General features: G+C 40.2%; 4 protein-coding genes across 7 annotated transcripts in view; 1 reads left to right on the plus strand and 3 right to left on the minus strand.

The window, feature by feature from the left end:
• Window positions 1-1,056, minus strand: part of LOC128879916 (uncharacterized) — a 1,833-nt gene extending 777 nt beyond the window's left edge. Inside the window, exons 1-2 of the mRNA XM_054129484.1 lie at window positions 738-1,056; window positions 430-574 (exon numbers count right to left, since the gene is read on the minus strand). Coding sequence (XP_053985459.1) covers window positions 430-574; window positions 738-802 — 210 coding nt within the window. The 5' untranslated portion in view covers window positions 803-1,056. The remainder of the gene's footprint in view (window positions 1-429; window positions 575-737) is intronic.
• Window positions 1,057-1,196: 140 nt separating this feature from the next.
• On the minus strand, window positions 1,197-5,725 carry LOC128879289 (transcription elongation factor SPT5). Its single transcript, XM_054128287.1, has 11 exons — window positions 5,398-5,725; window positions 5,154-5,239; window positions 4,820-5,075; window positions 4,527-4,759; window positions 3,952-4,450; window positions 3,520-3,868; window positions 2,864-3,450; window positions 2,439-2,797; window positions 1,954-2,355; window positions 1,691-1,866; window positions 1,197-1,619 (listed from the first exon to the last, which is right to left on the minus strand). Exons 1-11 carry the CDS (start codon window positions 5,607-5,609, stop codon window positions 1,377-1,379), a joined length of 3,402 nt encoding a protein of 1,133 aa, XP_053984262.1. The 5' UTR covers window positions 5,610-5,725; the 3' UTR covers window positions 1,197-1,376.
• LOC128879291 (uncharacterized) lies at window positions 5,652-11,594 on the plus strand. Of its 3 annotated transcripts, XM_054128293.1 has the most exons (11): window positions 6,529-6,952; window positions 7,028-7,486; window positions 7,568-7,757; window positions 7,831-7,986; window positions 8,752-8,896; window positions 9,610-9,714; window positions 9,782-9,864; window positions 9,926-9,990; window positions 10,063-10,112; window positions 10,197-10,314; window positions 10,415-11,594. In XM_054128293.1, the coding sequence occupies exons 1-11, from the start codon at window positions 6,770-6,772 to the stop codon at window positions 10,487-10,489; spliced, it is 1,629 nt and encodes a 542-aa protein (XP_053984268.1). In that variant the 5' UTR covers window positions 6,529-6,769; the 3' UTR covers window positions 10,490-11,594. The 3 variants fall into 3 exon arrangements, with proteins under 3 accessions (XP_053984267.1, XP_053984268.1, XP_053984266.1); XM_054128292.1 differs by lacking the exon at window positions 10,415-11,594 and adding an exon at window positions 5,652-5,764 and having other exon boundaries at window positions 6,672-6,952; window positions 8,752-10,332; XM_054128291.1 differs by lacking the exon at window positions 10,415-11,594 and having other exon boundaries at window positions 8,752-10,332.
• Window positions 11,595-11,746: 152 nt separating this feature from the next.
• The window catches only part of LOC128879290 (protein O-GlcNAcase), an 8,060-nt gene continuing 4,275 nt past the window's right edge, over window positions 11,747-15,531 (minus strand). The window contains exons 8-13 of one of the 2 annotated variants that reach the window (XM_054128289.1): window positions 15,130-15,183; window positions 13,793-13,878; window positions 13,550-13,719; window positions 13,275-13,470; window positions 13,036-13,195; window positions 11,747-12,959 (exon numbers count right to left, since the gene is read on the minus strand). In XM_054128289.1, coding sequence (XP_053984264.1) covers window positions 12,823-12,959; window positions 13,036-13,195; window positions 13,275-13,470; window positions 13,550-13,719; window positions 13,793-13,878; window positions 15,130-15,183 — 803 coding nt within the window. In that variant the 3' untranslated portion in view covers window positions 11,747-12,822. The remainder of the gene's footprint in view (window positions 12,960-13,035; window positions 13,196-13,274; window positions 13,471-13,549; window positions 13,720-13,792; window positions 13,879-15,129; window positions 15,184-15,531) is intronic. The other variant, XM_054128290.1, reaches the window with a different exon arrangement.

Below are 15,531 nucleotides of genomic sequence, written 5' to 3' on the forward strand. Positions count from 1 at the left end.
GGCAAAACGCCCAAGTTCGTCGTGAAATAGTTCCTATTCTCAGACGCTAGATGTCTCTAATAACTCTGCACCGACACTGTGCGATATAATCCATTTTTGTTGTAGCTACACACACAATTTACACCGTATCTATTCAATTCATTCACAATTTGCAGTTGTATATGCATTTATCAAATAGTAGCTAAGTTTTTTAATAAACAGCTAAAAGAAAACAAGTGGCGCCATCGGCGATAAAACGCCCAAGTTTATCGAGGAATAGTTTCTATTCTCAGACGCTAGATGTCTCTAGTAGCTTATGCATCGACAGTGTTTTGTTTATAACTAAATACACACTGTTCCATATGCCATTATTATTAAACTATTATTTTGTATTATTTTGAAGTGACAGTATATTTGAAAATCAGACTCGCAAGGTTAAATTTAACTTACCTTCGGTAGTAAATCTTGAAACATACGTCTACTGTTCAACATAATAAATTCCTCGGTAGTCCAGCAATGTTTAACAGAATCACTTTTCTCGAATAACACCGTGCCGATATTTTGCTCATGCTTGAAACTGTTGACGCTCATCACCCTGATAGCACAATTCAATAACACTGATCTGTATTTCTTAATAAACTTAATCGATCAAATACTTAATTAATCATTAATTGATAATAGAGTTATCGAGATTGGGTAATCTATTTTGAATGATTTAAATAAGTATGACGCTGATAATGTCTCTGATCGAGTATTACCTTTCGATGTTAACCAAGATAGTGTCTGCAAACAACAGAAGAAACCATGGGAGGCATGATCTCATACTCCAATTAATAAATACCGGATGTATGCGTTTTTTCCTTGCGAAATTCCAAGATATTTACACCGATTCGTCGAGCATTTTCCATTCATTGTCTCATCACGAATATATCGCGTTTGTTACGCGACTGATTTCAGATTATTAAACTTTTGTAAACGATTACGCTATAGTCGCACAAACTTTCGACGGTGCGAATCAAAATATTTTATATGTATTTCACAAGGAAACGTCAATTTGGGGTTTTTTCCTTTTAATAATATGACACCGTGGCAAGTACAACTTCACCACCAGAACAGCCAAACATTTTATACAAAACGCTTTATCATTTCTAGAACTCTTCGTGAATGAAACAATCACCTCTGTCTGTAGCGACTACAAACGAAAAGGAGTTAAATGATTTCTTACAATAATATGTATTTTACATAATGTATGTACTACTCGAACGTAAAGAGGGCGCGACACGATAAGGATCATGGTCGATAAAACCTATGTCGTTACGCGAACAGTCCTCGCCGTCGTTAAAATTGTCTTCGCAGCTTCGCTTCCTGACGCGAGGGGCTGCCTTGGAATGAGAAAATTACATATTCGGAGCTTGCATTTTACACAAGAACCGCAGGTGCAACATTTTCACCTCGTCCTTGTTCAGTTTCACCACGCCTTCTTGATTATCTATGGAGAGCAATGTACCGACGGCTTCCCTATCCTCGCCGATGATTACTTTTACTCTATCGCCTCGCGACGGAACCACTGGCTCCAGTTCCTCGCAGACCAAGTTAACGACTCTGTCTTCGACCGGTAGGAAGACTGCACACATGCCGCCCTGTAGACAAAATACAAACACCGTGTTCACGCACCGCTGCAAGAAACACTCGCAGCAACAACAACACTTACGGATATTCCTCGAATGACACCCTGTTGTCCAGCAAGCGCAGGATCCTGGTGAGAGTCGCGAATTCGAACCTCGATGTCCGTGGTGTGCCATTCGGTTCCTCCTACTATCGCAGAGCCCACGCTGGTGTCTAAACCAGCACCTGGTGTTTGCGGATTGTATGGACTACCCGCAACACCTTTAACAAACAATGTCACAGTTGATCCCAAGGTTACTACCTATAGGGAGCACCTAGGAAAGAGACTGAACGCGAAGAATAGTTTACCAGGTGTCATAGGACTATAACCCATCGGCGAAGGAGTAGCGAACGCTCCATGGGGACTGGTAGTGTACCCAGTGCCGCTTGGCGAGGGAGTGGCGACGTATCCTGCAGGACTGGGGCTAGCAGACGCGCTTCCCGCTGGACTAGGACTTGGTTGGTACGAGCTGAAACTCTGCTCCGAACCGTACATCGTGCCAGGAGTTTGCGGCGTGAATGGGCCACCAGTGGGAGGATAGCCAGGTGCGTAACCAGGAGAACCACCTTCTTCCATATTGTAGCCGTCGAAGTCGTTCGTTCTCGCGGGAGTGTTCGTAACCGCTGGGTCCCAGGCACCCGACTGTCCTGGAGTGCGCGATCCATCGTGAGACGGGGTCATCGAGCCATAATGAGGTGTACGGGAACCATCTACGAATTCAAGAGAAGTTAGTATATCCAGAAGTTAGTATATCGGTTCCTTCAAACGTTTGCAGTCGGAAGGATGTACTCACTTTCGTACATGGGTGTCTGGGAGCCATGCATGGGCGTCTTCGACCCATCCCTGGCGTACATCGGCGTCTGTCCACCCATGCCGTACGCTGGTGTCCTGTTGTAACTACTGAAACCTCCATCCTTCGTTGGCACGCCAACATTGGCGATGTGGGACCTGTCCACGGAAATAGTTTGGCAGGTGGAATGCAGTTCCACGCGAGCAGTAGTCTCCGTAGCGTCCTTCACGATACCGACGTTTCCTTTGTACGGCCCACCGGTTATCTTTATGGTGGTGCCAATCAGTTCTCTGTCGCGGCGAGCTCCTCCGCCGCGGCCTCTGCCTCTTCCACCACCTCCGCCACCTCTCCCAAAACCGCCACTGTAATAAAATGCAATACAGCGAGAACCGATATGATATATTTTAGCGAAAAACAATAATACCAACCCGCTAGGATGCATCGGTGACGCGATCCTAGGTGACATGAATCCTGACACTGGCGACATGGCGGTTATGTTAGACTTGTTCCCGCCCGAGAGCTGTAAGTGTCTCGTTTTGCAAACGAATATGCCACCGTTGTCCACGAACATCCGCGAGTGGAGAAACGCGAAACTCCTGTAGAGATGCTTGATTTCGCCGCCTCTTCCAGCGTGTGGCCCGTCTACGACTTCAACGATGTCCTTCTTTTGTATCGTGTTCTGCTGAGAATCCAACGCCACCGCGTTTCTGTTCTCGCGTCGTTTCGTCAGACCTTGAGGTCTGGCCTCTATCACCTTGGCGTGCATGGAAAGCACGTGGAAATTTTCGCGCTCGAGCCGAACGATTACGCCCACGGTTTGTGCGTCCAACTGAACTAGATCTCCCCATTGGAATTGACCTAAACTGTCTACGCCCGTCGCCATGTCCGAACATAGCTGCAAGTCCCTCGGGAGGACTTCGAGCTCGTGCATCGATAGATCAGAGAACAGGACCACTCTGTTTTGTTCTACTCGGACTATCAGACCGGTATCACCTTCGTATCTTCCTGCGACAACCTGTGAACAATCGGTAGTTTGTTATTTCGATGAACTCGTTGTTTAACAATTCTTTCTTCTTATGGTTACCTTAACGTGATCACCCATGGTGAAGTATTTCCGTAACTCCGACGCTTGGAATTCCAGTGCCTCCTTCAACTCTTCGTGTTTCGGCATGACCATTATCATGTTTCCGTCTATCGAAACGATTTTTCCTTGTAGGTTTATCAATTCACCCTCGCACACTTCGACGTTGTCTCCGGTGCTAAAGGAATGAGTAATCGCCGAGTCCTCTTTGTTGCCAGCGCCAGCTCCCGGAGTCCCGCTTAAATCTATCTCAACACCTTCTGGAGCCTCTTCGAACCTCTCCAGCTCGGAAAGCGTCGGTTTCACACCTTCCGCGATGATCGCGCTCGTCGTGAAATTTTTATACAAGAATCTGGATAGAAACGAATACTCTTATTCAAATGACGCTTTTTCTAATAATATATATATATATATACGTATATAACGTTAACTTACCCTTTCCTACTGTATCTGTTTCCCTCGAAGATCAAGAAATCACCGTCGCTCGTAACTTCTCCACCAATGGCGCGAATTGCTTCGGGGTCGAATGGCTTCGCCGGTGGTTTTCTCTTCTTCTTACGTTTCAGAGCTTCGGATTCGCTTTGCGCTGTTCTCAACGCTCCGCGAGGTCTGGTGTAATCGATTCTGGGCAACAGTTTCAAATGAACCTGATTCTGCGCCAGATCAACGTAGTCAACCTGGGCTATGTCGTCTTTATAAATGCCCCTTTTCAGTCTAACCCACTGCTTCGCCTTCAAGCCTGTCTGTTCTTTGACTACGCGTAACACGTCGGTCATTTCCTTGATCGGTACCATCTGCTGTTTCCAAATACCCATTCGCAGGTTTCCTACGTTCTCGATAGCAGCCTTTACGTGCGGCTGTTTGTACGCTTCGATGTAAATGTAACCTTTTACACCTTCTGGGGCGACGACAGACTTTATCTGAAGAGGTTCGTCTGATAAATAAAATCGTACGATTAAAAACAATCACGACTATTCGACCGAAAGTATAATAACGAAGTCGCTGCATACTCGAAAATTGATAAGTTAAGAATTTCCGCATTAGCAAGAGTACGGTGGCTTTTTCTTCTCCGATACGACATTTCACCAGCCACAGATTTGGATCTTTTACACCTGGCAGCAAAGTTTGCTGAGTGATTTCATCGCTCATTTCCTCGCCGCCATCTCCGAAATGACGAGCAGCCACAGATTCGTCTGCATACTTTTTTCTCAAGTACTCTTCTATTTCATCTTCCTTTTGAGAACTAGAAATGATAAAAATTAGTATAGAAACAAGCAATTTGAATGTGTTTTAAGATCCATACTCCCAAAGATTGGTGCCTCTGCGTCGTCCTTCAATTTCTCTTGCAGTGGGTCCAAGCTCATCTACTTCATTACCCACAATACCAATTTCCTGAGCACCGTCTTCCCATTCATCGTCATCCTCGACCTCATCGTCCACTTCAGCTTCGTCTATGATGAAACCACCATACTTGTCTTTCTTCTTTTTCTTCCGAGGCCTGTCATCGTCCTCCTCCTCTTCCTCCTCGTCGTATTCACTGCTTCCATCCAAGTCTTCTCCTGAATAGAGATAAACATCAAGTAACAATATCAAGTAAGAAGTTTATGCATTAGACAATGCTTCCGTCCATGCTTCACCTTCTGGTTCTTCTTCCGGCTCCACCATCTCGTCCTCGTCCCCCGACCTGGCTTCCTCTGCTTCGTCTCCTCTGCCATCCTCCGAGCTAAAGATTTAATAAATTCTAGTAACCCCTAACGAATATTATTCTTTATAAGTGATACGTTTAACAATTTCTACATATATACACAGACGCAAATACATCACCAATTGCAAAACAAAGGTTCGATAATTTATATAGCGCGCGAAATTAATGTTACTCACCCAGACGCTGATCGAGACCGCGATCGTGACCTCGAGGGACTCCTCGACCGTGATCTAGACGGGCTCCTGCTCCGAGAAACACTGCGCGATCTTTCCCCGACGCTGCCAGCTGCAGATTTCACGGAGCGATTTTCTTCCTGATCGCTTTCGCTACCTCCGCCGCCACGGTCGCTTTCGTTATCGGATAGAACGCTGGCTTCGGAATCCGACATTTCACGCAAAAATTCAACGAATAACGTCAAATATGTTTCGGTGTGTATCACCAAGCAGGAATCTCGACAACTTGGTTAGGTCAACGATGAGCACCAAACACAGACTAAGGAAGAAAAACGATGCACCGCTCGATGGCGCCACTCGGTTTGTCCAGGTCTGTTCGTAATTAAAACATTTCGATAATTATAGAATTATAATTCTAATGGAATTAATATTAGGTAGACTGCAAAGTAATGTCGTTTCTTTTACATTAAATTCAAACAAATTTTTGATAAATTTCTATTTTTAGGCAGTTATGTAATCGTCCGCGTTATCAACAGCCAAATAGTGTGCAAATTCTCAATGACCGATAAAAATCAACGAGGTGTTGAGTGATAAATAACGATTTAAAATTACAAAAACGACATTACTTTCCAGTCTACCTAATAAGTTATATAGGAAGTATGTACCAGGTAATATAATAAATAAAACGAATTTGCTGTCATTTGTAGCTATTATCCTGCTGCAACCCTTTAGTTAGTGATGACATCTAGTAGCAATACTGAGAATTATTTTCGCTACAAGCTTGAGCGTTTTACCATCGATGGCGCTACTATAAAATCTACTCGCCATCTAGCGACAACAGTAGGAACTATGTTTTAGTACGAACTTGAGCGTTTTACCACCGATGGCGCCACTATAAAAACTACTCGCCATCTAGCGACAACAGTAGGAACTATTTTTTAGTACGAACTTGAATATTTTACCACCAGTGGCGTCACGTGGTATAGCGGGAGATAAATTTAAATTCATTTAAATTTAAACATTTTTTTTCATCAGTTTTATCCATCCCATCTTGATTCTTCATTTGATTTCTTTTTAATAAAAATGTTACAAGAAATTATTACTTATCAACCACCATTAGACTGTATTCTTCGTTTCCCAGATTTTAGATTAACGTTAACATCGAATACATAAGTTGTATCAGTATTATTGTAGATTAGGACATTCCATACGAAACAGATAATTCAATCGTTGTTTCTAATAGAAGCAACACCGTAATAATTGTCTTCGTTATCTAGGCAACGGATAAACAGTAATATTATCGATTCGAGCTGGAATTGTAACAGTCGCGCCCAACTTCCAGAAACGACTTTGTCGCGTATAATTGTTTCACGTTATGTCTGATCTGGCGAAGAATTTGTTAACGCAATATTATGGGCTCAATTCGGAATCACCCAGCAAGAGGTTTTTGTCGATTCATAAATCAATCGAAGACGCGAAAAATGAAGAGGAGAAGCAGGTTACCGATCAAATTTCTTTAACCACGAACGAGGAAAACGTCTCTGAAAATGAATCGCAGGTGATGAACGATTATTTACAGCTTTTATATGATTCTTAATTAGTCGTTACAGGAATAATTTATTGTTGTTTACAGAACGACGAGGATGGTCGAAAACTTAGCGTAGCGAGTGAATCGTATCGGAGGTCGTCGCGAATTTTCGACGACATTAATGACGCCTACGATTCCAACGAAAATTCAGACACGATTGAAATTGATCTCGGACAAAATATTTTATGCGACGTTTGTGAAAATGAACCTTCCACGATACACGAAGAATTAAGCATTCTTACAGCCACCGAAATAAAAGGAAATTACTTGAAAGACGCGACCAGAAGCGACTCGAGTCTAACATTCGTCGAGGACACTTTCACTGAGAACGCCTCCGAGGTTTCTGGATTAACGTTGAAGAAATCACAAAGATCCTCGAGAATCGGTACGCCTCTTCCAGTCTCGAAAAAGGAGCCTATCTGCAATGAAACGTTTGCAGATTTTTCCAACACTGAAATAAAACAATTCCCTAACGAAATATTGAACAGATTCTCGCGATTAAGGGTATGCTGATCTTTCAACATAATGCATAATTTCACCGAGATACTTAGACTTGTAACTTATACTTATACTTATTGGTTTCAGATGCTGTACATGGCAGACAACAACCTGACCGAACTCCCAAGCGAAGTTTTCACGTCTTTGAGATACTTGGAATGGCTGGATCTCAGGAATAATCAACTTTCGTCGTTACCAAACAGTATAGAGTCGCATCAGTGTATCGAAACGCTCCTTCTTCAGGGAAATAAATTCGAGGAACTACCCTTGGAACTTTGTAAGCCTTATTTGGAGTGCGATTGTGTACCTGGTGCTCAAAAATAAAATTGTTCGACTTCCATTTGTTTCAGGTACTCTGGCGAAATTAAAAACTCTTCAGGTGGCACGGAATCCTCTTGTAACACCGCCGAAAGAGATTGTTGCTCTGGGCTGCAAAGAGATTCTAGAATTTTTGAGAACAAAGTGGAACGATGCGCACCCTGAACGCCGAGTGGAGTTCAAGGAAAGTGAGTGTAGTAGATTACTTACCTTAAACAGAAAGTAGATTAGTTACATATTTTAGTAGCTCTTGAAAATATAGGAAATATAAAGGAAGACAGGTACAACTAATCCTATCGGTTATAGTTTAGTACTTTGAGACATGTGTACACTCCACACATTGACAACATTGACACTCCACAAGTGGAGTTCCAGGAAAGTGAGTGTAGTAGATTACTTACCTTAAACAGAAAGTAGATTAGTTACATATTTTAGTAGCTCTTGAAGCTATAGGAAATGTAAAGGAAGACAGGTACAACTAATCCTATCGGTTATAGTTTAATACTTTGAGACACATGTACACTCCGCACATTGACAACATTGACGCTCCACAAGTGGAGTTCAAGGAAAGTGAGTGTAGTAGATTACTTACCTTAAACAGAAAGTAGATTAGTTACATATTTTAGTAGCTCTTGAAACTATAGGAAATGTAAAGGAAGACAGGTACAACTAATCCTATCGGTTATAGTTTAGTACTTTGAGACACATGTACACTCCGCACATTGACAACATTGACACTCCACAAGTGGAGTTCAAGGAAAGTGAGTGTAGTAGATTACTTACCTTAAACAGAAAGTAGATTAGTTACATATTTTAGTAGCTCTTGAAAATATAGGAAATATAAAGGAAGACAGGTACAACTAATCGTATCGGTTATAGTTTAATACTTTGAGACACATAAGTAGTTGAAACAATAACTGCATTCAAAATTTAATTTTTATTTTACGTTCTAGGCAAAATCGAGCCCAAACTGTCGACGATTCTATGTTACCAGTCTCCTAAAAGAAGCAGGAAAAGAATCTCGTCGAGCAAGAACACTGTTCGCGATAGGAACGCGTCTACCAGAGACAAACGCAAGTCTTACAAGCCAAGTAACAGGTACTACGATGAGAAACTTGCTTTCTTAATGAACATCGACCAACCCTTTAAAAAGAAATCCACAGTCCTCTGCGATTCCTGCTCGAAAGAAAAGACTTGCCCAGAAACCAGTCGAAAGCAAAACAACGCACGCGAGAAAATGAAGTTTACTTGTTCAGGAACAGTGAACTGCCGGAGTAATATTCACGATAAAATCGATAAAACAGATAGTAAGATTTTACGACTGACGGATCCGTCACCGAGAAGTCTTTATGTAAGACGGAACGTAAGGATTCTGAGAACGTATACTAAATCTTTGAAAAAAGAATGCAGAGTTAAATTACCTAGCGATAAGTTCCAACACTTTGTTCCTCTGAAGGGAGAAAACAAGTTGGTAGATAACGATAGGGAATATGAAAGTATAAATAACGTTGAACAAATTTTTGATATAATCACAAATGACGGAAAGAGGTTCAAGTTACACCCGATGAGATTAACTAACTCAGATTGGATATTATTGTGTTTAGAGAATTATTTAGGGACGACAAAGTAGGCCAGTTATTTATGTACATAGTTACATGAATCTTAATGAATTGTAAGAGAAAGGTTGCAATTATAGTAGAAAATAATAGAAATATATCTAATAACCACTATCGTGATCTAGATTTATTTTGAACTCGATAAGTAAAAAGTATGAAATTAAAACAGCTTTTTGCTTTGTATAATTTGCTTAGGTGTGAAAATAAAGGTGCGAATGCATCAGCGGAAAATCGCTTGTTATGGTATTCCAAGATAAGAGAATTATTCGCCAGACAATCATCGATATTACAAAAAGTCAAGTAAGAATTTTCACGTTCCTAATATTTCGCTCGAAACGCAATTATTTGTACCGATTCGATTCTTTAGGGACCAAAATGTTATGAAGGAATGGAGGCGAGACAAAAGAAGCTTCAGCACAGCTATGGAGAAGGCAATGAAACGAAACGGAGGTATCATAACGAATTTCGCTATGTATAAATAATAGTATAAATAATAGTTTTCATTCGATAGATGATATTCCCTTCGGTTTCGATCCGGAAGATTACGCTTCTATATTCAAGCGAAGATCTAAATCGGTGAGAATTATTTCTCAATTCTTTTCACGAAAATTAAATCTTTGCAAAGATTAAACGCTATTCGAATTTTAGGAAAATCTACGCTTAGGAAAACGAGGGAAAAAGAAATATGATCCACCAAAGTGAGTGAAGAATTTTTAACGATTAGTTTATAAGATTAGTACTTAAAAAAAAAACACCCAAATTGGAACATTCGTTTTTCGTAGAAATATTAACAAAACGATAAAAGATCTGTCGGAATCTCTGGATCGGCTCGAAATAAAAACCATGGATGAAATAACGCCGAGAACAAAACAAAGCTTGCTGGAGAATGAAATAAAAAAGGTGCTCGATACAATAATTTTAGTGAATATAAAATAGTCGTTACAGTAAGAAAGTACGTTTTACAAATCATACCGAGTAACGCGTTTTCGTGATGTTCCAGATATTACAATTCCAAGCTGAAATTGAAAATTTGCGAAAATACAATGACGTTGCAACGGTGCCTCTCGAGAATTGAATTGCAGTACAATAATTCTCTTATCGTTTCGATTTCGACTACGCCAAAAAGTATCAGTCTTGACATGTTTATTTAAATAAATCAGTAGTAATCACATATCGTTCCATAGTGTTTCAACTACACATACATTACTTACAAATACACGACGAGATAACTGGAAATATAATTGTGCATTGTAAGGTTTCAGACATTTGAATAACATCGAAAGAAAGGTATATATGTATAGAAAGTTTATCACTTTACAAAAACGATATCCATAAAACGATTTATATTAACTCTCTATAACCCAAATTATACGTGGTTTCTGACAATAAAATTCTATTCTGTATTCGTTTAACGATGATTACAACTTAAATTATAAAATTAAATTATATTTCGGTAGACTTTGAGAAAGTAGATAACGAATGTCTTTTGAGAGACTGGGTTATAGAGAATGAATTGGACTTGTAAAAATGTATCGACGTACTTTCTGTGAATAAAATGTTGTCGTAAACAAATAATCTTTCGAGGAATGAATTATAAATTAATAAATCTGAAAAAGGACGGAAAATATCAAGAAGAATGCTTTCCAGTCTTCCCGTCAACTTTTCTACTCGTTTGATCGCCGTAAAAGCCAGAGTACAAAAATCCTAGAAAGTGATGATTCGAATGAAAATAGATTCGAACAACACGGATGGCTTTCACGACGATCGAACCTCACCGTTCTGTACATGGCACTACATCAAATCCTAGTACAATTCTATCTCGTTCAGAATCAAAGAATCACGCCTAGGTCCGCGGTACGTCTGTTTTTTTTTAATAGTACTGCTAATAGGTATAAGGCAAATCTCCAAGATCTCCATTTTAACCCTTTGCAATCGGATGTAAGTTTGGTGAACTCTATTCACGATTGTACAGGATTAAAATTGTTCGAAAATACACGTTTTCTCAAAGCTTGAAGGAAAAAAGAAGGGAAGAAAGAGGATGTATGGAGACTGGTAACGGAAACGTATGGCTCAGAGTGCAAAGGGTTAATTTCTTCTTCCATATTTACGTGTTGGCGTGTTCTCTTCCTTTCAGCTCTGCATGTTTGGTACACAGACGCATAAAAGATAATACGGATAACTAATTCGTTAGTAACGAACGTAACGATCAAATTGCAATTAATTCCTGGCTGATTTATCATTCATCGTGTCTTCAGGGCATTGATGATTTTCCATGCATTTATGCTTAACTTATCGATGGTGGTAATAAACTTATCAACATTGAAACAAACAGTCTCATACAAAAACTCATGTTATTCAGGTTACAAATAATTAACTGCTGTTACATTAGCGTACTAATCTGCTAGCGAAATAATGAATACTTTCTACGCGATTCTATGTATCACATGATATGGGCAATATGTACACGAGCGTATATGTATCGTAAGCATAAGAGCCAATTAGGTGTCGCTAGTAATACCGATATTTGATTTGACATGATCAAGAACAATAATGTTAGGACGTCACGTTAAACATAAAAAAAAGGCCTCGTTGTAGGCGTATCAAGGAGCAACGGTAGGTTTGCGGCGAAAATGTTGCTATGGGGCGGTAAAATACCTATAGGATTAGGTAGCTTTCTCGGAAACACAGACCCGGAAGTTAAAACTAGACCTAGTTCGGCGCATTCTTGTGGCGTTAGTATCCGATAAGAAAATATCCTTTCAACGGGTTAAAAAGCTTCGACAATTTATCATTTAAACACGCATACCGACATCTTCTTCACCGTACCAGCATTCAACACATTATGTACATTTGCTTTCAAGAAAACTTCCTATTAATGTACAAGCATACCGGATATACTGATGTCCCATAGCGTTAGAACACACAAATGTAAATTTATAAAATAAACAGATTCCTCTCCTCCATTCTGTGACGATTCATTCCATTAATGTTTACTATTGCACATTTTATACTTTCTCACACTTTCTCTCTTTCGCTTTACTCAACGTCTCTGCCATTTAGTTTATACTGTATATACACCGTATGCACGCATATATCGTTAAACATATTCGGGTGATTTTATAATTTAAGAAGGCAGACATTCTGGGAGAATTCTCAGAAAGCAAGTACAAATCATCAATGTAAAACCTGCCTACGTTATCTATCGCCATCTCGCGGAAGGTATAAATTTTATCGATAAATAAGCTTCCGTACGTCGTACAGAAACACGTAACAGACAGATACGTTCTCGGATTCTTTTAGAAATAAATAATTTCCACCCGTACGCTTCTAAGTCGCGGAAGCTTTCTTCGACGATGGTCCGAGTAAGTATACTTTATTCACAAATATCACTGGTGTACTCACTCTTTGTTAGAAGCTTCTACACATAGTCTTGATTCCTGGGTGCTCCTCGAACGCAGGATTCAGGTCCACGAAGCCTAGTTTGCTGTAAAATTCTTGCGATTCCTTCTCCGTGGACGGCATCGTAGTGTGTACACCGAAGGAACCTGAAAACATCGTTGGAAATTCGGTTGAACGCCAACTCTAAGACGATATCGTGACTTTTTCTATAAAATTATTTACCGTTAGCTCTCAACGCAGCCAGGATGCAGGTAATCAGTCTTTTAGGGACAGACTGATCCGTCACGCTCGGTAACACTGCACAGAAAAGTATCGACGAATATTGCCTGCACAAATGCTCGGACACGTCTGGCACAAATGAGTGGAAATACTGTATCGCGTCCTGTAAACCAAGTGGAGATTAAACAGATTAAAAAGTCGCTCGATTAGAGTATCTTACTTGCTGCTGTACTAATACATACCTGAACATTTTGTGGTAAATCGTTCATATTGTCATTCAATGGGTACTTCATGCGCAATTCGGGAATTACAGAAACAGCCATTTTTGTATTGAAAGCCTTTACGTCCAATGCAGCCAAGGCGTAACCCACTATACCACTTTCATCTTCGACAACCATACACATTTCTGGACTCAAAGTTAAGAAACCTCCAAGAAGCCTAGAATGAGAATTAAATGTCGATTTGTATAGAGTACGTTGTATTTATACAAAAATATTGAATATAATATTTCTCCTACCTATCCGCCACCGCAGACGGCATCGTGCAGCCGCAGATTTTATTGCACACGGCGTAAACCGTTTCTTCATCGGTTGCTAAGTAAGGTCTAATCGTGTAGATTTTACTACTAGGCACTTCTGGTGCTTTGTAAATGAACAAATCATTACCACTATCCACTGGGATTAATCTCTGCGAAAAGTAATCGGGTATTAATATTTTTCAGATATTCCACGACATCCAAAGGCATTAAATATCAATGCACCTGTAGATCAGCTGTAAGTCCTCCACGGAACACCCAAGGTTCTTGATCCCCACTCATAAACGTTTCTTTCCAGCCATTCGAGAACCCTACCCCAAGACACAGTATATTTAGCCGTAATAAAGAACGATATACAAGGTTTACGTACGCGCAATAATGCAGTTTATGAAATTTATGAAACGGCCTCCACTGCTCTGAGCACTAATTTTGCTTAAATTTCTATCATGCAGTACACTTCGATCGATGACCCCTTAGCTTTCTTTATTTCGCTCGCTCTAACAAGTGTGACACTCAACGAATTCGAAAGATACGCGCGCGTGTGGCGAAATAAAGAAATTCATCGGATCGAAAAACTACGGTGCATCATTTTATCAAATGCCAAAAATTATATTCCACTGTTTCAAGTAAATTACTTGTGCGTCGAGTAATTTTCAAATAAAAAGAAATAAAATCGTGTAATACTGTGAAAATGCGAACGCGAAATATCAGTGTTAAATCGATCTGAAATCGTTTGGCAAAAGCTTCATCTAACGGAAACTGATATCAATGAATGTTGCACCAAAGTTCGCGCAGCGATAAATCTCTGAGATGATGGAAAGGGACGTGGAATTGGTGGGATGGTAATCCAGTTTGCCAAAATGCGCCTGAAATTAAACTCCTATCACTCCTGAAAAGAACATAGATTCTGGAACTAAAAGAAATTAGTACAGGCAAGTTGGCAAAAGGAGGATGTTTACTGGTCGTCCACAACTCGCGAAAGATGCTTTGTCAAAAATAATAGCGTGACTTATTCAAAAACATTGCTCATCGTTGCAAATAATAAACGCCATCGCGAACGTCAGAAAATAATGATAAAAAAGAAAAAAGCGCACTGGGCACTTTTGCTGATTGCGTGCCGACCAGTACAATACTCGGGAGAAACTCTAAACAGTTTATAAGATTGTGTCCTAACTTTGCCAATTTTGTAAATGTCGATGGACCTACTTTGTATGCAAAAATTGTGACTATTGCGAAGAGTCAAACGATACAGTTTTGTAAAGAACGTAAGTTTTAGTATAGAAACTTGTCTATACGTCTCGTTAGAATTTTTGCAAGATAAGTATGTCCATCTTGTGTCAAACTATATTATGTTTAAGAGGTATTTGTGTTGGGTACGCATAAATCCTTCAAGGCATCGGAACGCTGCTTCTACGCGCAAATCTCTTGCTTGGATTAATTATAATAATAGTTGTTTACAAAGCTTCAAACGCAAACCGATAGCACGCGACTGTGTTCACTGGTTTGAAGCTTTGCTGGTCGCGCGCTTTTTGTTGGATTACTCAGACTGATGAATTGCATACATGTGTAGCTGCCCTGGGTAAACATTGTCATCATCGACGAGAATCTGCCAAACGCTATAAACAAGACAAAAAACACAGAAATGCACGTTAGTCAGTGAACTGAAGCTGTACTGTTCCTCATACATTTACACTGCTGGCAGAATCTATTCGCTGCAAGAATTAGCTGCTTTACTCGTTAGTTTCTTTTTTCAGTACTACCGTACGCGGAATGCTATTACGTGATTTCAATGCAACGAATACATTTCTGCCGAACAATCTGTGAAAGAAAGTCAGCCAATATGTTAATAGCTGGCACAAGGTTATTTAAAACACAGTATTTGTTCGGGTCCACATTGATGCTGTTAAATAGTTTCCCAAGAATGTCTTTGCTAGGAAAAATTGTTTCGCCAAATATCGCGCCAG

This window comes from Hylaeus volcanicus, chromosome 7 (assembly GCF_026283585.1).
Source record: "Hylaeus volcanicus isolate JK05 chromosome 7, UHH_iyHylVolc1.0_haploid, whole genome shotgun sequence".
Classification (NCBI taxonomy): Eukaryota; Metazoa; Arthropoda; class Insecta; order Hymenoptera; family Colletidae; genus Hylaeus; species Hylaeus volcanicus.